At 42.6% G+C, this 20,486-nt stretch overlaps 5 protein-coding genes across 6 annotated transcripts; 3 read left to right on the top strand and 2 right to left on the bottom strand.

The window, feature by feature from the left end:
- Nucleotides 1-222: 222 nt before the first annotated feature.
- Nucleotides 223-2,498, top strand: sprb (sepiapterin reductase b). The gene is made up of 5 exons (XM_037258809.1): nt 223-451; nt 1,074-1,196; nt 1,263-1,494; nt 1,761-2,048; nt 2,189-2,498. Exons 2-5 carry the CDS (start codon nt 1,098-1,100, stop codon nt 2,341-2,343), a joined length of 774 nt encoding a protein of 257 aa, XP_037114704.1. The 5' UTR covers nt 223-451; nt 1,074-1,097; the 3' UTR covers nt 2,344-2,498.
- Nucleotides 2,499-2,981: 483 nt separating this feature from the next.
- smyd1b (SET and MYND domain containing 1b) lies at nt 2,982-6,812 on the top strand. 2 transcript variants are annotated; one of them, XM_037258807.1, is made up of 10 exons: nt 2,982-3,242; nt 3,774-3,950; nt 4,019-4,232; nt 4,540-4,670; nt 4,777-4,815; nt 5,198-5,393; nt 5,782-5,874; nt 5,945-6,108; nt 6,267-6,435; nt 6,636-6,812. In XM_037258807.1, exons 1-10 carry the CDS (start codon nt 3,121-3,123, stop codon nt 6,798-6,800), a joined length of 1,470 nt encoding a protein of 489 aa, XP_037114702.1. In that variant the 5' UTR covers nt 2,982-3,120; the 3' UTR covers nt 6,801-6,812. The 2 variants fall into 2 exon arrangements, with proteins under 2 accessions (XP_037114702.1, XP_037114703.1); XM_037258808.1 differs by lacking the exon at nt 4,777-4,815.
- Nucleotides 6,813-7,595: 783 nt separating this feature from the next.
- On the bottom strand, nt 7,596-8,916 carry LOC119127091 (fatty acid-binding protein, liver-type-like). Its single transcript, XM_037258810.1, has 4 exons — nt 8,830-8,916; nt 8,587-8,759; nt 7,766-7,855; nt 7,596-7,680 (listed from the first exon to the last, which is right to left on the bottom strand). The coding sequence occupies exons 1-4, from the start codon at nt 8,894-8,896 to the stop codon at nt 7,630-7,632; spliced, it is 381 nt and encodes a 126-aa protein (XP_037114705.1). The 5' UTR covers nt 8,897-8,916; the 3' UTR covers nt 7,596-7,629.
- Nucleotides 8,917-10,454: 1,538 nt separating this feature from the next.
- On the bottom strand, nt 10,455-11,758 carry LOC119127618 (isotocin-neurophysin IT 1-like). The gene is made up of 4 exons (XM_037259601.1): nt 11,605-11,758; nt 11,414-11,538; nt 11,049-11,253; nt 10,455-10,776 (listed from the first exon to the last, which is right to left on the bottom strand). Exons 2-4 carry the CDS (start codon nt 11,531-11,533, stop codon nt 10,631-10,633), a joined length of 471 nt encoding a protein of 156 aa, XP_037115496.1. The 5' UTR covers nt 11,534-11,538; nt 11,605-11,758; the 3' UTR covers nt 10,455-10,630.
- Nucleotides 11,759-13,427: 1,669 nt separating this feature from the next.
- Nucleotides 13,428-19,126, top strand: znf366 (zinc finger protein 366). Its single transcript, XM_037259599.1, has 7 exons — nt 13,428-13,560; nt 14,649-15,578; nt 15,692-15,859; nt 16,220-16,370; nt 16,459-16,650; nt 17,788-17,962; nt 18,383-19,126. The coding sequence occupies exons 2-7, from the start codon at nt 14,656-14,658 to the stop codon at nt 18,850-18,852; spliced, it is 2,079 nt and encodes a 692-aa protein (XP_037115494.1). The 5' UTR covers nt 13,428-13,560; nt 14,649-14,655; the 3' UTR covers nt 18,853-19,126.
- The last annotated feature ends 1,360 nt before the right edge of the window (nt 19,127-20,486 follow it).

Here is a 20,486-nt window from a genome sequence, read left to right as displayed (position 1 = left end):
ATAGAAATCGCTTAGAGGGAGCTCTACCTGAGTTTCAACTGCAGTGGCGACAACGTTTTGTCTTTGTGGCTGCAAAGAGGCATTTACTCATCAAAATTTTACAAACAGTTCTTATTTAGATGAAGGGCTCCCCTGGACTGAATGGCTCAGGACTTAGGTTCCCCATTTCTGTATTAAATGTTACGAGTTTAGCTCATGAAAAGTTCAGAAGTGTGGAGGTTGTGAAGAATATTGTGCAGAAATGAGTGCAGAAATGACTGATTATTGAAAACATAACAAAACAAAGATATTACATCTGCACTCTTACAGAAATGTAACCAGAATGACGTAATAGCAAATTTGCATAGAAAATGCTGCATACTTTCAATACGGGTGTTTTTGTTTCAGTTGGCCACAAGAGGGCGCCGTGATCTTTAAAATCCGGCTCTTTAGGGATCTGAGTCCTTGTCAAGTGAGTTTCTGCATGGTTCAGAGAAAATATCCTTTCTTGGACAACAGAATCTAGATTTAGTTTGTAATTTCCCTCACTTTTTAAAAATCTCGTAGTTCATTTCAGGATATAATTACCAAATACTGTTGCCACGTGATAGAAAGAAAGAGTTACAATAGATATGTAATCTTAGGCTATATTATAATATATTTTTGGGGAAAAATAGTGTTTTTCTGTTTTGCAAATTTTGTTCGTTTGGCTCTTTGGTTTTGTTGAAAAGTTTCCAAGATTTTTCCAGAATTTTATTGCTCTCCCACTCAACAAAGTCCCGATTGTTGGATATTGGTGGGAAAACATCCAAAGCGATTATCCATTGCGGTGTGGGTTTTTATTTTCTTCCTTGATATGCGCGAAAAATTGTGTATTTGCGTGTAGTTCAACTCAGGGCGCTGCAAATGCTGCCTCTTGTTTTGCATTTAACGTGAAATATTACATTAGTTCCCGATGTAAAAACTAGCCAAGACTATCTTGACTATCAAATGGAGAGCATGAAATCCCTGTTCTTGGGAGCTTATAAAAGTACCGCAAGGCTCACATTCAGCGAGAGTATTTCTCCTCTCCCGAATCCGCTCTTTCATTTCAGCTTTAGCAATTCAACTTGGGAGTAATGTCTGGAGTTCTTCACGCAAATGGAACCACTTTGGGAAGGTGCATGTGCATCATCACAGGAGCTTCCAAAGGATTCGGACGGGCACTTGCGAACCTTGTAAGTAGTCAGCATGTTGGTTGGGAAGAACACATAAGAGAAGGACAATGTCACTTGTTTCCCCAGGTGGCAGACTACCTCAAGCCGGGTTCCGTGTTGCTGCTGGTGGCTCGCTCCACGCTTTTGCTCCAGCAGTTGAAGGATGAACTGCTGCAAAACCTCAAGGACATCCAGGATGTGGCCATTTACTGTACGGCAGCAGATCTGGGCACAAAAGATGGCGTGGAAATCACCGTGGACATGGCAAGACAGCAGAGTCTCAAAGAAATAGACCACGTGCTTCTTATCAATAACGCCGGTGAGACCCTGTGCACGTTTTTCAATGCATTTTTCTTTAGAACAGAAAAAGGGTTTTGACCCACTTCTTCTTCGAAAAACTCTTGCTTGAGGTCTGGATTTTAAACCCATCCATGACCTTACTATGCTTTTTCTTGAGCTACTTTGTTTCCTCTCGCAGTAAGTTCTGAGTCACTGCCATGCGGAAAGCCCAACCATGAACTAGTTTGAATGTTTTTTGCTGAGAAGATAACATTTCAGTACGGACATGTTTCTTCTCTCCACCAGCCTCATTGGGTGACATCTCCCCGTTTGAGAACTTCACTGACCTCGACCGGGTCAATTCCTACCTGGCCTTCAACATTAGCTCCGTGCTGGCGCTGACCGCGGGAGTGTTGCAGGCCTTTCCACCGCGAGCTGGACTGCGATGGAGCGTGGTCAACTGCACCTCAACCTTTGCTGTGCAGCCGCTGCCCTCCTGGGTGCTCTACTGCACCGCCAAAGCAGCCAGGGAGATGATGTTCAGGGTGCTGGCAGCTGAGAATCCCAACGTCAAAGTGCTCAGCTACTCGCCAGGTACGTGCGCACTTGATTTTGGCCAGTAAGAAAAAAAATGCAATGTTTCTCCTCTATTTTGATTTATCATTTCATTGTGTTTTTTTTAAATGTTTCTATCGTATAATGCCTTTTAATAAGTTTGTCTTTTCATCATCCAGGGCCAATGGACACAGAGATGCAGGAGGATATTCGAAGATTGACCGGCATCCAGTGTCATCTGCACCCATGTCATGAATCTGCAACCAAGCTAATGAGACTTCTTTTAGACAATGATTTTGCCACAGGGTCACAAATTGACTTCTTTCAATTGTAATAACAACAGAATATATCTTTGGCTTCATTTTCCGGATATTTACGCGACATATACATAAAATGCTTTGGCTCATGTCTGTATAGCTAAACATGAAACATGGTGGGCCCTTGAGCATGCTAACCATTGCTAACAATAAAATAAGTTTTATGCACAGCGAAAAAGTCTTATGAGTGGAGTAGTTAAAAATAGTTTATGCTTGTGTGTGTGTGTCTGTGTGTGTTAGAAAGCACAAACAGTGAAGTCAGACTTTTTGGAGGGCGGGTCTATAGGATGTGTGTGCGTGAATTTTCTCGCAGCTGTCCAACATCACCTCGGATTCTTGACAGACAGAAACAAGTGAGGGCCAAAAATAACCCTGTGGGACATGGCACCTACCAAGTCATGGGAGCCATGGGGGTCTTCCTGCCTGTTAAGTTGACACATGCATCCATCCATGAAAAAACAAACTAACCTGAATGGTTTTTAGAGTGAGAGCGAATTACAGAGGAATCCTGATTCGATTTGAAGCTACGTTGACAAACGTTTCCGACCGAGATGTCGCATTTGTACTGCAACCCACGTTCTGTGCATTGGTGGTCCAGCTCAACAAGTTGCTGGCTATTTTCGTACCTTTGCCAGGCAATGTGCAGTTGTCTTTCTAAAAGAAGACGATTGGTGTTTGGGATTATGAAGCAAGCCAGCCCCTAACTGACCACTTAGTCAGCCGCCAGCAGCAAGACGCTCCTGTCGTCCTCCGTCCGTCTGTGCTCAAGCATTCCAGGAAACAGTGCCACAGCTATGGAGAATATAACAATATTTGACTCACCTGGAAAGGGGAGGGGCTTGAAAGCTAACAAGGAATTTTGGGCCGGGGACGTTATTTTTTCCGAGCCCAGCCTCGCAGCTGTTGTCTTTGACAGGTAAGAGCTTTGGGGGAGGGAGTCATACAGTATATTTTATTAATTTAACTTGTGTTCTAGAATAAGGTCTTCCACTGCATTTGGAGAGACAATGTCAAGTTTTTCAAAAATTTTCAGATCACTTTCAGATTAATGCATAAATGTTGATACCGGTAGAGATGAATGTATGTGGATCTGAACTAACATTATGAATAAATGAATAAATTCAGTTAATTTAAATTTTTAGACCAGGCTTGTTAGTTTACATTAGTTTTTCTTTTTTGTTTATTTTTTAAATTTATTTCTAAATTAGTTTTAGTATTAGTTTTTTTTTTTAAGTCACACAAATGAAAACAAATTATTTTATTGCTAGAATTATAGTTGTAGTTAGTTTCATAAACTTAACATGGAATCTCAGTTAGTTTCTTTTAAAAAAAAGCATTTTCATTTTATTTTGAATTTTTTTTTCTATTTTACCTGTTATTTAGTCTTTGTTTCTCTAATACCCTCAACCTGAACACATTCTAACACTATCCGTACTATACTATTCAGTCTTGCAGAGCGCATCTGCCACAGCTGTTTCCGCAGACAAGACAAACTGCAGCGATGCGGCCAATGCAAGTTCTCTCACTACTGCGACCGTACTTGCCAGCGGGCCGGCTGGGCCGAACACAAGCAAGAATGTTCCGCCATCAAAAACTTCGGCAAAGCGCCCAACGAGAACATCCGGTGAGTTGAGAACGCTGAATTTAACATAGGTGAGGATGTCAATGTGTATGGTTGTCCCTTTGGTACAGCTTGGTAGCTCGCATCATGTGGCGTCTGGACAAAGAGGGCGACGTGGTGTCCGACACGCAGCTGACCACGCTGGACCAGCTGGAGGACCACATCGAAGACATGCCAGAAGACGATCTGAAGGAGTTCAAAGTGGATGTCCACAATTTCCTGGACTACTGGCCTCGTAATTGCAAGCAGCACACTAGCGAAGTCATCTCGCATGTTTTTGGATTGGTGAGCGCTGATGTGTTTTTTATTTCACCATTGACACAACTCCAAGATTGTTTTGATGATGTGTGCCGACGGAGTGATAACTGTACAGAAGTTGGCAATCATAAAAAGCAATGTGAAAGTAATTTCCATACAGACAGACCAACAGAATAAACTCACCCGTGAACTTTTAATAGCTGTTAAGTGCTGGTTCAATGAACCATAAATGTGAACTATTTATAACATGCAAACAAGAATGATAAGGAGGCAACGCTGCTAAGTGCTAAAGGGATAATAATAAATAGACTTTATTTGACTGTTCTACGTACAGATTAACTGTAACGGCTTCACTGTGAGCGACCAGCGGGGCCTTCAGGCCGTGGGGGTGGGCCTGTTCCCCAATTTATGCCTGGTCAATCACGATTGCTGGCCCAACTGCAGTGTCATCCTCAACCACGGCAAGTGAGTCAATCCGTCTGGTGCCTCTGCTTAACACTTGCTGGGACTGTCCGGTTTCAACGTGACCTTGTGTTATGTGTGCGCGTGTGTGTATAAAACTGTCTTTCAGTCAGTCAGCTGTGAATACTTTGTATCATTCTCAACGGAGGTGCGTTACCTCTTAGTCTAAATTGTGTGTGTGGTTTGTCTATGAACAACTTTGTGTTCAATTTCTCCCATTGCAGCTTACCTTTGCCATTTTGAAGTGACCTCCAACTTTTCTGCTAACACACGTAAAGATGCTAACCTTTTTCTATGCATCTATAAATATATCAGTGGATCATATTTGCTGACTTTTATCTTCCTAATTTGTCTGCTAATATGTTTACTCATCTACACGAAAGCTGCTTTGTGTCCACTTTGTGTCCACTTTGTGAATTTGGGTTTATCATCACACCAATAATAAGATCATCCGCTAAAACAGTAATACAAATAAAACCTTAAATGTGCGCTGACCGACGCTTTGACAGAACTTCTTTGTCGCCCCTCAGGATTGAGCTGCGCTCGTTGGGGAAGATCGCAGAGGGCGAGGAGCTGACCGTCTCCTACGTGGACTTCATCAACGTGTCGGAGGAGAGACGGAGGCTACTGAAGACGCAGTACTTCTTTGATTGCACGTGCCACCACTGCAAGAAGCGCATCAAAGATGACCTGAAGATGGGAGGCAGGGAACAGGATGGCGTCAAGGTTGGCCTTTCCATTTGTCTCCTCTGAGAATGCAGGATGTAAACTTGGTTGAAACATTCACACTATGTTTAGAGGCAGCACACTCACCTCTGATAAAGGAAACATGAGAAGAGACACGGTGGCTATTTAAAGCAAAGAATATTCTAGAAGGGTTAAGCTTTTTATCTGTGAATGCAAACAGCTAAATATGGCGGCTGACGCTGCAGAAAGGTATTTATTGTAAATCACTCAGTGGCGTGTTTTGCATTTAAAAAAACAAAAATGAATACAAAAACAGATTAAAGGTCAAAAGTACAAACTACCGGGTGAGGCGATCGTATCAAGAGAAGTTTTGTCCAATGCTTGTTTTGTCACATTACATTTACATGGGCATCCCTCCTCTGCAAAGCCGTCAGAGGAGCAAGTGAAAGAATCCACAGATTACTGTTATCAGATGCTGGACAAGATGGATCAGGCCCGATTAAAGGGCGACTATCACGAGGTGAGTCGACACATCACGGCTTTGAGATGGAAGCCACTCAATTGTCATCCTGTATTGTTTCTTCCTTCAGGTGGTGAAGATCTGCAAGGAGTGCATAGAGAAGACGGAGCCCATCCTGGCCGACACGCACATTTACCTCCTGAGGATGTGGAGCACCATGAGCGAGGTGCAGGCCTACCTGCAGTACTTTGAGGAAGCTGCCGAATACGCACGCAAAATGGTGGAAGGCTACACGTATGTAGAGAAGATTTTATTTATTTATTGCACCAAGCAGTACGGGTTGATTCAAAATGACGCAGCTTGTTTCAATAAGCTTATATATTTCAAAATACGCAACAGGAAATTGAATTTATTCCAAGAATAGTCCAAATATTTTGTAAAATGTTGGGTAGGAAGCTGTACCACCCCAATAACCCGACCCTCGGTATGGCGGCCATGCGAGCGGGAGTCACCCACTGGCAAGCCGGCCTGATCGAGGTGGGCCACGGGATGATCTGCAAGGCCTACGCCATTCTCATGGTCACGCACGGCCCCATGCATCCCATCACCAAGGACTTGGAGGTACGAAAGGAATGGGGTCACCTTGTGATGTTGATCTTAAATTTAATTATTGGTGATATCAGATGATTCAATCTAGCAATGTTTTTTTTTTCATCATTATTTAGTTTGTGTAACCTGAACGTTACATTTAGCAACAAGTCTATCAGAAAAGAAAAATTAGGATTAAAGTAGTGCTGTGACACCTCTCCCCCACCTTCCAGTCAATGCGCGTGCAGACTGAGATGGAACTGAGGATGTTCAAGCAGAACGAGTACGTCTACCACAGCATGAGAGAGGCAGCGCTGAAGAACAAACCCATGACCATGATGCATGAACCCAAGTCCATGGAGGAAGGGGTCAAGAATCTTTTCCACAGGAGAAAATAAACAATAGAATGTCGTGTGTTCCCCTCTTAGTTCCACATACACACGCCCCATGCAGAAAATGTCCTGGCACACATTAAAATACTGAACTGCATTCCAATTTAGCAGCATGACAGCAAGTGAATCACAGGTCATTTTAAATTCACTCAAGTTTTTGGAGATAGGCAAATAAATTATTTTTAGTTGCGTTAGTCTTCATTAGGGTGACCGGTGGAGTGCACGCCAAACTAGTCCAGCAGTTAAAATCAGGTAACCGACACCCAGCCATTCACTCATGCTTAGATCATTTGTGACTCCAGCTCAAACTTTTTTTTGTGTGAAAATATCATATTTAATCTTAACTTGGTAATATAAAAATATTCTAATGTATGTATAGGCTTAATCTAGATTTGCACAGAAGTACTAAAAATATAAATCACAATATTCCAATGTAGCCTCACTTATATATACCACACTAAAAAGCCCACAGTAATGGCTGCTACATTGGGGGCCAATTTAAATTAAGTTTCACTGTATGCTAAATGTTGCAATGGCTTATTTGGAAAAGTTACTTTCTACGGTAGAAAAAAATAATAACTGCACCAACTGAGATACCATTTTAATGTTAATTCCATGGTAGTTGGCAAAGTAGGAAAACCACCAATTTACAAAAGTTCGGTTCAATTAATTTTTGTGTGAAAGCACAAATTGTAGCACTCTAGAAAACTGAAATCCTACAAATGCATTTTTTGTTAATGGGGAGGGGGGTGATGTTTAGCCAACAGTCTTAACCTTGACCACTGGACAAAAACACAAATGTGCCTTCAATACTTTTATTATGCCAGGCGCAGACTTAAACGCGTTTGCTTGTCCTCTTGTATACAATGTCACCAATCGTCATCGTCTGAAAAAACAGGAGTGCAATGTTAACATTTAAGTGTGCAGAACATTGTTGAACTTTTGTGGAATTGCAAAGCAACAACACTCACATTGACAATTGTTTCGCCTTCCAGCCGCGTGACTGACTCAATTCCTTTCAGGGCAACTTTCAGTGTGTTGCCTTCACGCTGAACCACCGCCTTTGCAAAAGGAATATGAAACACTCAAGACAATGAACACAGCGTTTATACATCATATAAAAAAAAAAAAAAAAAAAAAAAAAAAAAAAAAAAAACACATACCAGCCACTTGCTGAACAAGTTTGTGCTCAAGAGCTGCATTTGAGTTACCAGACTGATTATTCAGAACATTTGCATTGAGTTATTTTTATTTATTTTTTTTTAAACAAAAAACTTTTTTTATTTTTAATTTACCAACTCCATCGCCACTGCTCTTGACTGACATTGACTATGTGCCTTCCGGCTGACTTCACAGTTCACCTGTTTTCTGGTTTTGGTCAGAGAACAAGGCTGAAGGCATTTTGACATCAATTTAAGTTGACAGCAGAGGGCGCTACAGGACAAAACGGCAGATCCCTAATTAATCTGCTTCTCATTCTAGAAATGTAAATTGCAATTTCAGATTTGGATATTTACACACTGAAGAAAACATTGCATACATAACTAACGCAGTTGGTGAATCAATTGCAAATTTGTTATATTTTTTCATCCACATTTTATTGCAAAAAAGATTAAAAACTGAGCTTTTTTAAAAAAATCTTTTTTAAAAATGACTACCTCATCTACCAATAGCCATCCCCACCCAAAGAAAGTACCAGTGCTAAAGTCAGTCTGCCACTATTAAACACTGAAAAGTGTAACCAATCTATTAAAATTCCCCACATTTTTGTTAATCCATTCTTCGTTCTTACCTTGACCTTCTCGCCAGTGATAGTCTCCAGGTCAGCCTCCTGTCCGATGGTGAAAGAGTTGACGAGGACCTTTGTGCCGGTTGTGACCGTCACCTTAAAATTGTTGCCGTTCTCCTCGATTTCAGAGATACTCTTGACATCTTTTCCTTTCTGGATGAGGTCATCAGGAAGACCTGAAAGAAATAAACAGCTGACCCAAACCAAACTAGTTAAATGCTTAAGTCACCAAAGAACAAATCTTACCAATGGCCTTCATGAAAGGCTCAAAGTTCTCCTGAGACTCAAGCTCGTACTTTCCAGAGAAAGACATGGTGTCAGGCAAGTGAAGGTAAAGGGCCAAGAAGCTATCGCGTGGACTTAAATACTCACACACACACACACACACACACACACACACACACACACACACACACACACACACACACACACACACACACACACACACACACACACACACACACACACACACACACACACACACTCCGTGGCAATCATTCATTTCAGCTGCCTCCAATTACAGAGGCCGCAGGCCGCTTGCGGGTGACAAGACACAAGTAGGGATGATGTTCCTAATATTTTGTCCTTCTCTTGGAGCTGACCAAAATAAAGTCACAACAATGTTGAATGTGTAGTCTTGCAATGCTATATGTAATGTTGTGGCCCGTACCTAAAAAAGACATTTATTTGGTCTTTGCTAGTAGATACTAACATTTTATTGATCTATATACGTATATTTTTAAATGGACAAATGAACTCTTTTTTTCAAATAATTATTATTACTAATATCTACTGAAGTCAAAACACTATTACTATGTTTTACATTTTTTTAAATGAATTTGATTATTTTGAAATGATGAATAATACTCAGGTCAGTAAAATTGGTAATAAATTAATTATTTAAATTAAAATGATCATATTTTTTAAGAACGTCACGAATATACATCATACTAATGCTGTCAATCAAAATGACTTTTTTGCTGATAAATGAATATTAAGTTACATTTTCTACAATTTGTGGCAATGTATAAACTGTAAATTTCCACAAGCTTTAATAATATGAAGTGCAGGCGAGATAATGAGTGCACCTTCTTGTGTGTGAACTTTACTCAGGTGATGAGGTCACCAATGGAGATAAGCTGTGGGAGGATGTTTCTGTTGTCACAGCAAGATTCAATCACTGAAGGCCAATCCTGCGACGGCCATCATTGTGCTCCAATGTGCTCTGTGCATGGGCGTGTTTAAAATCTCTGTTGTAAGAGATAATGATTGATATTTTTACTATACTAACATTCACGCACACATACGTATGCACGCACACACACACACAAGATGGCTGGTAGATAAAAAGATGAATGCACGTTTGGTGAAGTAGTGCAGTCAGATAAGGCTTTTGCTGAGTCAGTCTTTAAAGGAAATAAGATTTCTGATGGGCAGTGTGGAGCAAGTGGGTTTCAATAAGATTGCATGTCCTCCCCTTTCTTCCCAATTGCTAGGTAGAGGTTCATTCAAGGGAAGTCAAGTCAACTTTTTTTTTCTCGATATTTAGTATGCAGTGCACTAGTCTAAACACGAATGATGAATATCGTGTAGCATAAATTAAGCTGCAAAATCCGCCCATTTTTATCCATTTCCGAGGGCGGCCATTTTGCCACATGCTGTCCACTGAAGATGACATCACAGTTGCTCAGGTAACAACCAATGTGTGACATTTGCAAGCCAAGCCATGATTGGATGGTTACACAATCTGAAGCAGAAAGCTGTTCATAATCGAGGAACACAAATCAGAGTGATCATGTCATTGTGAATAATTTTTTTGACTTGACTTCTTCTTGAATGTTTTTGTCTAAAGTTAATACAAGAAACACAACTTTTTTTTGTCTTCCTCAAAACTTTATTTCAACATGCAAGATAGATGGATGACTGTCAGTATCCACCTCGTGTTTTAAAACATAAAAAAATATGTAGACAAGAGGTTCAAATGGACAACTAATAATATTAATATGCACTAAAGGTCTACGGGGCGCCTCCGCCCCTCAGCGTCAACTCACTGACCGAGTCGATGAGGAGTTGCACGAGCGGCCAGATGAAGGAGCCTCACGATGATGTCACCGGTGTCACCGCCATCGTATTGGCCCAATTGATCATCCGCCTCCTCATCCGTGAGACACGACTGGTCTGCGCTGCAGCTCTCTTTGAACAAGGCCATGGGGGGAAAGTAATTGTGAGTACAATCACTCTGTGTTCTTATCCGCACTCCCCCCTCGAGCTTTTTACGCTGTGAACCTTTTCACAAGAAGAAATGCAGTTCACGAGGTCATTCACCCAACACAGAATAAGTGTTGTTTTTAAATTTAGGGCTTAAGTTTTCATTTTTTTGATTGTTGACATTAACATCTCTTTATTTCGTATTTGATTATTTTATTATACTTAATGATAAAGCTTATGTGTCTTAAATGACATACCTGCATCACAACAGAGACCCGAAGCGGCGCAGCGGCCACCTTCAGATCCGCAGGATCTCCCTCCAGCCTGGCAGGGGGTGAGCAGGTAGCTCTCCTCCAGGCAGTGGGCAGATTCCGGGGAGCCCAGCAGACAACCGAAGCCATCACCGCAACAGATGTTGGGGCCGAAGCAGCGGCCCCTGTCCCCGGGACCGCATGACATGCACTGAAAGCAAAACAATAAAATAAAATAAAACTAGTATTCATGTGAGCCATAAAGCCTTGTCAATATTAATTTCTGAATTAACAATAAAATAACAGAAAAATGAAGTTAGCCCTCAAGCTCTTAGTAGCTCACTACTCTGCGATACATCAAAAAAGCAAACCTTGCGCAGAGGGGCATCCATGATGGAACGTTTCCCGCCAATGGGACAGTTGGAGATGTAGCACGCCGAGCATACAGACAGGAGGAAATACAGGCACATGGACACGGTTGCTCCGCTCATCTTTGCTGAAAGAAGAACGATTATTTATTAGAAAATATTAAACACTAGTCGCACAAAGCCAAATACCCTACCTGTTGTTGAATGGTAAATTCGCCAAAGTCTGATTTCGATGCGTCTTCTTGCTGGTCCACTTCACCAATGCCTATATATACTCCTCTGGTCGCTTTTTAAGAGTGGCGCAGAAAGCCAAAAGCCACTTAGGATCTCTTAATGAGTCGCTTGTGGTTGGCTGGTAGGGCTGTCCAGCGCTCAGGTCAACGGTCAGCACGGGTCTGCAACACCGTTTGTCTCATGAATCATTCCAGTGCGTGACTGTGCATGCTCTACATGACCGCGAGTCAAACAGGTCAGCAAGGTGAAATTATAAGGAGATGGAAAAGTGCAAGAAGAGAGTACAATGGTCGTCTTTTTTTCGTACCTGTTCTGACATTAATAGGATTTAGTCACACTGTGAGAGATCATCACGTGTGCCACAGGAAATCATCCAATTTTATTCAATTAATCTGAAAATTGATCTGACACAAAATCTAGTCAGGTAACATGGTGGATGACTTATTAGCATTTCCGCCTCACAGTTCAGAGGTCGCAGGTTCGTATCCAGACTCTCGGCTTTGCATGGAAGGTCAATTGAAGATTGTAAATTGTTCTGAGGCATCAATGGGAGTGTGAATGCTACTTTAAATGTGTCCTGTGATTGGCTGGTTTCAAGTCCAGGGGTGTTTCCCGCCTCTTGCCCTAAATCAGCATGGATAGGCTTTAAAACATCGATGTCAATGAGGAAAAGGATTTTTTACTCCAGTTTGAGTAGCAAGTACTGATCCGATGCTTGACAATGCAAGCAACTGTAACAATTGTGTTCATTTTATTTTATTCAGCCATTTTGTATGGCTACATTTGGATACACACACGCAACACCAATTTGCTAATCTCTCGCATGGATTGAAGCCCACATTGTCCAGGTCCTTAGGTTAATTGACTTCATGAGTTAATTAACACAGCTAATGACAGGCCACAAACCAAAGAGGACAGTTTGCCTCTTTCAATGATATGAGTTCAATTACTCACGCTTGACTCACTCACCTAAATTAGCTGACGACATCTCTTCCTTTACTCATTTTTATTACGCGGTCACGTGACTTCAGGAATGTTTTATGGCGGCTTTGATAATCTACCTCTTTGCAAATAAGATTTTAGTTCAGTGCTTATTTCATCCTTAATAAATTCCTAGAATGTCTTTTTTCTTGAAAATGCATTATTCTAAACACAAGTGCCTGACATTACTGTTGTTTTGTGCTTTGACCTCTTGAGTGGAGCGTGATGGGACATTTGCCCCTCCTGGTGGCTGTGTTGATTTGCTCATTGTTGGTATTTTTCTGAATCTGCAAAATAACAACAGAATGCGTCACACACAACAAAAGGAGCTGTAATGAATGAATCATGATGCACAAGAATTGTCATATTGGAGCAACATGACAATATTAGCACAGCATTAGATTCCATTTAAGATTCAATTTAACTGTGCATGTGTACCTAATGATATGCACTCCTACGCAATTGGCATTTTGCTTGTACACTTTTGAGGTCACTTCAAACACCGGAGGTGATTTTTTTCCCACTCTTTTCTCTAATTAAAGAGATGAGTGTTTACAGTACATCCTCCATGCTTGCTGTTCCACATTCAAAGTGCATTGTTTTCTCTTGGAAACATCCACCCGGGCCCTCCCTGCATTCCTCCATAAACTCTGCAGATCCCCATTTCATCGACAAACGGAGATGTCTATCTAGTGTTTCCTTATTTTTCTGCAGGAAGGCACTCGACTTGTTGACTTCCTCTCCCCTCCCTTCCTTCCTTCACTCCGAAGGTACTCATCTGAAAAATGAGAACAAAGTGATTGTTCCTGTTCTCTTTCTTAAGTCCCTCCAAAAAAAGGCTCATCTGTGGAACGGCCCGCGCATTGTCAGGAGGGAGCAGGAGGGAGAACGGCCGCACGGAGCCACGGCGGCACAGCAAAACAACTCTTGGCCAGGTATGAACATACACATTTACAGTAGACTCACAAAAGGGGTCAAGGAGGGGCTTCTGTTTTAAATTGAATTTGTATTTGTTTGTAGATTATGTTTGCAGGTGGAAGAATCACACACATACTACTTATATTCAAGCAATGTTGTTGGTTTTTTTTGCTTTCCTTTCTGTCACAAATGAGCATGCATCTGTCACAACTGGTCATAATAATAGGTACACCTGCACAGTCTGATGAGATCCAAATCCGCCTTGACTAAGACAACAATACTCAGTCTCAGATATTCATTAGGTGATGATTATGCATGCTACTGATAGTTTTTATTTTTTTTCTATTTTCTATTCTTGAGTAAGGGAGCGGGCAACCGATACAAACTATAGTTCAATCAGAAAATTACAAAATAAATTCTTCTCTGGAAGTCTCAATCAAAGTTGACCATTATTATCTTTGTTAAGGTAAGAAATTGAATGCAGGTCTTGTATTGGATTGTGTTAGCTATTGTACCTAATGAAATGGCCATTGGGAATATACAGTATGAATGTGAGCTCATCGGTGCGTTCTGTGTGTCATGACTTTACATATCTACGCAGAATTTTTGCAACTTTAATGACCTTTTCTTTATATATGTGTGATTATTTAGATGATTGTTATCAAGTGTCACATTTCGATAATACACTGATTTTCAAAAAACTGGAAAAACCGTCACAACAGGACACAAACGGCAAATGATGAATGCAATTTCCATAATCAGGATTTTATCATCAATTAAAGTCATGCAGTGCTGTCAAAATGTAATTGCCAATTTGTTAGCTTGTAAAATTGAGTGTATGGGTGGAAGAGAAAAAAGGAAGTTCTTCCCTTCAAAACAAAAAACATGAACAGAGACAAGAAAAAGGTGATGGAGAAGTGAAAAGGTGACAGGTGATCTTTTGACAAAGTTCCTAATTTCAGGATAGAGGATCTTTGAGAAATTAAGAAGTGAAAGACATATAGAATTGAAACCATGTGGTTTTGAGTTGTAAAGGTTCCACAAATTTGAATCCCGACCTAACATAGTAAGAGTCAAGGGCTGATCGTCCGTTCTCCTTCTGCAGGGCCGTGATGGAAACCATCCATTTGTCACCATCGCCAAGTCCTCGATTCAGAGAAGATCAGCACAGGTTCTATATGACCCCACCTTCCATCCTTATAAATGCCCCGAAATGTTCTCCATCCACTGGAGAGAGGGCTAGCACTCTGCAGGGTCCACGTGACTTCCCCCCCATGTTGAGCCCCAGTCGTACCCACAAAGGAGCCTCCCCAAAAGGCAAACGGACTTCCTTCAAAATGTGGAGTGAGGGTGGTGAAGAGGAAGAAAGCAGCAGCGCCAAAGCGGTCCCCCTCTCCTATCTCTCTTCATCTCATCCCATCCTTCCCTCACCCACACGGCCCGGTATGATCGAGCTAAGCAGGCTGCAGCTTCATCGGCGGACCGCCGCCATCGATGCCCCAGTTCAGGTGAAACGGGAGCCTCTCAGTCCCCCTCCGATGTGGCCCCGACCTCCGTTCCTCATCCACCCGTCATACTTCCCACCTCTCCACCACAGCCTCATCCCGTATCCCTTTTTCATGCCCGGCCCCGTCATGCCCTTCCCGCCCAGGGAGGACGTCAGGCCGGCGCACCGCGATCGCGACGTCCCCCCTCGAGGCGGGCTGAGCGGGAAGCCCACGTTCAACGTTCACGTTGACGACAGCTACTACGTGGACGTGGGCGGCGAGCAGAAGCGGTGGAAGTGCCGAATGTGCGACAAGTCCTACACTTCCAAGTACAACCTGGTCACGCACATCCTGGGCCACAAGGGCATCAAGCCCCATGGCTGTCATCTGTGTGGGAAGTTATTCAAGCAGTTGAGCCATCTGCACACTCACCTGCTCACCCATCAGGGCATGAGGCCGCACAAGTGCCAGGTCTGCCACAAGGCCTTCACCCAGACTAGCCACTTGAAGAGGCACATGATGCAGCACAGCGACGTCAAGCCTTACAGGTACATGCTGGATTGTGTGTTTGTTCTTATATGGGAGTGGAGTTGGGATGAGAATCTCTTAGGAGGGGAACATCACAGATCAGGTTCTCAGCTACTTCTTACCCACCCGCCAGCTGCAACGTGTGTGGCCGAGGCTTCGCCTACCCGAGTGAGCTTCGCGCTCACGAGTTGAAGCACGAGAAAGGCCAGGACAACGTATGCGTCGAATGCGGTCTGGACTTCCCCACACTGGCCCAGCTCAAGAGACACTTGACTGCCCACCGCGGCCCCACTTCATACAGGTGAAACCCTGAGACTACCCGACGTGACTCGTCTGCAACTAGATTTCATGAGAGGATGAATGTCAGTCTTGGAAATTTGATCGGCAATTACAAAAGCCACATGAAATTTGACAACATAAATTTCTGAGTATGACATGAGATCCAGCTGGTGACCACCAAGTATATAAATACTGTTTTTTGTTTTACAATAATACTTCAAAAGTAAAGCGTAGAGAGTCTCTGTCACCAAAATGCACGAGTGCAGTTAATGAATGGGGCATTACGTTTCTTTCTGGCTTTGGCCAATTACTATGATTATATCGATTGGACAATTATTATGTGAAATTGTGCATAAAGAGACAACAGCTGTTGTTCATGCAGGTGCTCTGACTGCCAGAAGACATTCCAGTACCCGAGTCAGCTGCAGAATCACATGATGAAGCACAAAGACATCCGTCCGTATATCTGCAGCGAGTGCGGGATGGAGTTCATCCAGTCGCACCACCTCAAGCAGCACACGCTTACCCACAAAGTATTTGAGTTTTAAAATGGGTCGATGGTCCAAGTATGAGAAAAATGTTGATTTAGGAAATATGTGGGTTTATTTCCTCTGCCACCAGGGCGTGAAGGAGCACAAGTGTGGCATCTGTGGCCGCGAGTTCACGCTGCTGGCCAACATGAAGCGCCACGTGCTCATCCACACCAACGTGAGGGCCTATCAATGCCCAAAGTGCTTCAAGAGCTTCGTGCAGAAGCAGACACTCAAGGCCCACATGATCGTCCACTCCGATATCAAGCCTTACAAGTGCAAGGTGCGTGGAACAAAGGCTGGGAAAAGTATTGTAGAACGTAATTGTAGTAGAAAATAATTGGGTCATGAAATGAAATAAATAAATAAATAAATAAATAGACACACACACATTTTACCTGCACGTTTTTCATACCCTTATCTCTGAAAGGCTCGGCACAGCTCGGTTTTAAAAATGTGACACACATCCACTTCTGGTGTGTAAACTCTAGAAAGTACCTGAAAAGTGCTAAGTGGAGCCAGCTCTGACAGGGTGATGGACCCTTTTCTGGAGCTTGATCTTGGTGTTTAGAAGAAGCCCTGGGAGCATGACCAGATAGCAGGGAGGCTTTTGGCAGCGGCCGCCCCCTCGCTCATAGGAAGGATATCGGCGCACAAAACCGCCTCTCTAACAATGGCCTCCCGCCTCCCCCGAGAACGAGGCCCGCAAATAGATTTCATCTCGCTTTCTCTGCTGCTCGGAGTGGAGGGGGGGGGGGGCTTCCTGTTTTCTCACGGTCCTCTCGGACAGTCCCGAGTCCCTCTCTCCTCCTGAAGGAAAGGACCACCCTAATAAAAGAGAATGGAGAGGAAGGAGTTGCCCTTCCCTGTTCTGTTGCTTCCTCTCGCTCTGTCCTTCTGTTTTCCTTCTGTTTGTGTGTGAGCGTGTCTGAGATTGTGTGTTTGAGTGCTGATGAGAGAGAGAGAGAGAGAGAAGAGAAGAGGAGAGGAAATCAAGGATGGGGATCGCATTGGGTATATCGGAGGGGAAACGCCTGCACATTCATTCACCATTAGGTGTAGTCATTAGAGATGCAGAATCTGGACATTTCATTAGGTACACTTAGGCAACATTGAAACGGTGTGCAGAAGCTTCTTGGCACATCCTCCTTTGTCCCTTTATTTCTTTTTGTGTGTGAAAGGTCGGCCGTGGCTTTTTAAGAGTAAAATATGATGTAACTTAGTCTAAAGGTCAAGATAAAACTAAATGAGGTATCAATAAAGTTAGGTGTTTGACTTTGTGAGTGAGTGATTGGTAGATGTGGGGGCAAAGGCTGGCAACCAATCTTGGGTATCGTGTTCTGCCTCTTACCCAGTCGAGGCCCAAACACGATAGAAAATGGACAGATGGATAATTGCCGTTTGTTTATTTGCCTTTCAGCTCTGCGGCAAGGAGTTCAACAGGATGCACAACCTCATGGGCCACATGCACCTCCACTCGGACAGCAAACCCTTTAAGTGTCTCTACTGTCCCAGCAAGTTCACGCTGAAGGGAAATCTCACTAGACATATGAAGGTGAAGCATGGTGTCATGGACAGAGGACTGGATGAAAGATGTAAGCGGCCAAGCACGTCCACCATGTGGACCATCTGTTAGTGTCAGAATTCTTCTGATATGTAATTTTCAAAGGGGTGCATTGGCTCCCTCTAGTGGCATACAAAAGTACAGTTCAGTTGTATTTAACTTTTAAGATTGGTACATTTGTGTTGAATCAATTAGAACTGCTGGATTTTAATTTGATATATTTAAAAAATATATTACATTTTCATTGTGTATTTTCAATAGTTTGAACTTGCGATTTTTTTTGGTTTTATCCAAATGCCAAATTTTCCCAATGTAGTAATTTCCGTTATATCGTAGTTTAATTACCATGGATTTTTCTTTTAATCCTATCAAAGATTTTTTTTTTTAACTGCATACATGTTCAAGTATGAGGCCTATATGAATACGTCACAACTTCACTGTGTCATTTCAGTGTTCCGACAGCGGGGGCACTTCTGCCTTACCTCTCCCATGAACCTCCTGGGCCGTTTCAACCAAAAAGAGCCCTTTGACCTTTCTCAGAAGCCCCCTGGCCTGCCAGGTCTTCCGCAGTCTGATGGCGAAAGCGTGCCCGGTAGCTCTTGCCAGGAGGAGGATGAGGAGAGTTTGTACAGACACAGTCAGTACAGCCCTGACGAGGATTTAAATGAGCCCTCGGCCAGTGTGGAGGTGAGAGGGCGGGGGTCTCCGGCTGGACAGAGACGCTTTCATGCAACCTGGAAACGGATTGAGTCGTGCTCTCGGGCGGCCGAGAGAAGTCACAGAGAATCGAGTGACCATGCTGATGAGTCGGAGCAGGAAGAGGAGCTTGACAATGTGACCAGAGTACAGACCGATATTGTTAGGGAATCGACAGGGCCGTCAGAAAGGAAAGGAAAAGCGAAGGAGGACGATGAAGAGTGAGAAGTGGATGCAGATGTTGCAGCTTGAAATGCAATGCAACCTTTTCAGGTTCACTTCATTTGACCTCTTAACATTTCAGTTTAACTGTTTAATGTTTGCAAGTGAGACAAAGAAACTGGAAGAGTCACAGAAAGGCGTAGAAGTAGACATTACTGCGGCTCAAAAACATGTTCTCCATTTTTCTTTTCAGCTGATTGGTAGACAAAAATATTGAAACAGTACTTGAGAATGAATTCACCTGTAAAGTTTAGTACGGTTGATAATGAAATTATACCCAAAAGTGGAAAATGTCACCCCTGTGTTTTGTGTGTGTGTGTGAAAAAACAAGTTTTATCTGAGCTGACTTCAAAATTAACAATATCAACGCAAGCTGTGAAGAATTAATTTTGTAAATAAACATTTTAGAATGGCTCTCAGGTTTAAAATACATGGCTATTTGGGAATTGTTGATTAAAATCGTATTTCCTCTTTATATGAGGAATTACGGTATTTCTTGCAATAATCTTGTAAATCACTGTACATATGGTGAGAATGATTTAACATGTGAGCTCCTGGAATCATTGTGAAATAAACTGTGATTTTGCATTTGGTCTCATCTTGTTAATGGACAACACAGTGCATATGAAACCAAGCATGATTCTGTTAAAAGCAGAAACGCACTTAGCATCTTTATCGTATGAAGAAGCCCGGAGGCTGAATACATGTCCAGATATTAAAAACTTGATTTCTGTGCTTTTTTTTTCCTCCCGCTGCTTCCCTTTCAAAGCAGAGGAAGAGGAAGAGAAAACACCTTGCTGTCTTCTTGCTCGTGCAAAAACAAGCAGCGGGTGTCCCTCACAAAGACTTCATATGAGTCACAACATAAGCATTCATTGTGCTCAGCGAATCAATCGAGACAATAGTGGTGGAATCCTCCATTAAACCCGCTGCCACAAAAAAAGAACTGCGATTTTGTATTACGTCAATGTCAATCTCTTACACGCGACTAGTATTTTTGCTTTTAACTACCTACTTAATATTTATTTTATGTTCAGAGGTGTTCAGGATAATAGTAGTTCCTGTAAGTAAAGCTCAAGTCCTCATAATAATTTTAGTTTCCATGCAAACTAATGTATTGGTGGCAATGTAAATTTTAAAAAATGCTTTTCAGTTGGATCGCAGTTTCAGAGAAATATGTCACATCCGTGTCGGCATGGAGTCGACCATCTATCTGTGCTCTGCTATTCCAGCCCAAAAGAGGACCATGAGAAAATATTATTCAACACTAATTTCCCCCAAATGTTCCAACACGTTCACGGTCAGAAGACATTCCAGGCAAGCAGCGTGTCACCACCCATTCTCATCAGATGAAATGCAGAAGAGCAGCTTCTCTTTTCCGCACCACTGTGCCCCACAAGGTGAAACTGTAGTTGGAGGAACTTCTCACATCCTCCTTTCCTTTCCTCACCTTTGCGTTTCAATCCCAACCGCTGGCTCGGAGAGAAACCACACTGGAGAACATTGTTTTTCATTAAGAAGGCTGCAGCATTGGGGTCTGCAGACTCAGGTCAATTAGTGGAGCCCAGAGTTCAAAGCAAACATGGTGAAGCTACATTTGGCTGATATGCTGCATGCAAATGGGGTAAACTACAAAC

Source organism: Syngnathus acus, chromosome 9 (genome assembly GCF_901709675.1).
Source record: "Syngnathus acus chromosome 9, fSynAcu1.2, whole genome shotgun sequence".
Taxonomy (NCBI): domain Eukaryota; kingdom Metazoa; phylum Chordata; class Actinopteri; order Syngnathiformes; family Syngnathidae; genus Syngnathus; species Syngnathus acus.
Note: the sequence above shows the minus strand (reverse complement) of the source record. Positions and strands in the feature narration are given on the sequence as shown.

Excerpts from the sequence above, each read along its gene's own strand:
- smyd1b (XM_037258807.1), top strand. The coding sequence starts at position 3,121 with ATGGAGAATATAACAATATTTGACTCACCTGGAAAGGGGAGGGGCTTG. Across the intron at positions 3,243-3,773 it reads GCAGCTGTTGTCTTTGACAG|TCTTGCAGAGCGCATCTGCC; the intron begins GTAAGAGCTTTG and ends TATACTATTCAG. Across the intron at positions 3,951-4,018 it reads GCGCCCAACGAGAACATCCG|CTTGGTAGCTCGCATCATGT; the intron begins GTGAGTTGAGAA and ends CCTTTGGTACAG.
- LOC119127091 (XM_037258810.1), bottom strand. The coding sequence starts at position 8,896 with ATGTCTTTCTCTGGAAAGTACGAGCTTGAGTCTCAGGAGAACTTTGAG. Across the intron at positions 8,760-8,829 it reads GCCTTTCATGAAGGCCATTG|GTCTTCCTGATGACCTCATC; the intron begins GTAAGATTTGTT and ends TATTTCTTTCAG. Across the intron at positions 7,681-7,765 it reads AAGGCGAAACAATTGTCAAT|ACGATGACGATTGGTGACAT; the intron begins GTGAGTGTTGTT and ends CTGTTTTTTCAG.
- sprb (XM_037258809.1), top strand. The coding sequence starts at position 1,098 with ATGTCTGGAGTTCTTCACGCAAATGGAACCACTTTGGGAAGGTGCATG. Across the intron at positions 1,197-1,262 it reads GACGGGCACTTGCGAACCTT|GTGGCAGACTACCTCAAGCC; the intron begins GTAAGTAGTCAG and ends TTGTTTCCCCAG. Across the intron at positions 1,495-1,760 it reads GCTTCTTATCAATAACGCCG|CCTCATTGGGTGACATCTCC; the intron begins GTGAGACCCTGT and ends TCTCTCCACCAG.
- LOC119127618 (XM_037259601.1), bottom strand. The coding sequence starts at position 11,533 with ATGAGCGGAGCAACCGTGTCCATGTGCCTGTATTTCCTCCTGTCTGTA. Across the intron at positions 11,254-11,413 it reads TGGATGCCCCTCTGCGCAAG|TGCATGTCATGCGGTCCCGG; the intron begins GTTTGCTTTTTT and ends TTTTGCTTTCAG. Across the intron at positions 10,777-11,048 it reads GGGTCTCTGTTGTGATGCAG|AGAGCTGCAGCGCAGACCAG; the intron begins GTATGTCATTTA and ends CCTTGTTCAAAG.
- znf366 (XM_037259599.1), top strand. The coding sequence starts at position 14,656 with ATGGAAACCATCCATTTGTCACCATCGCCAAGTCCTCGATTCAGAGAA. Across the intron at positions 15,860-16,219 it reads CGCGGCCCCACTTCATACAG|GTGCTCTGACTGCCAGAAGA; the intron begins GTGAAACCCTGA and ends TTGTTCATGCAG. Across the intron at positions 16,651-17,787 it reads TCAAGCCTTACAAGTGCAAG|CTCTGCGGCAAGGAGTTCAA; the intron begins GTGCGTGGAACA and ends TTTGCCTTTCAG.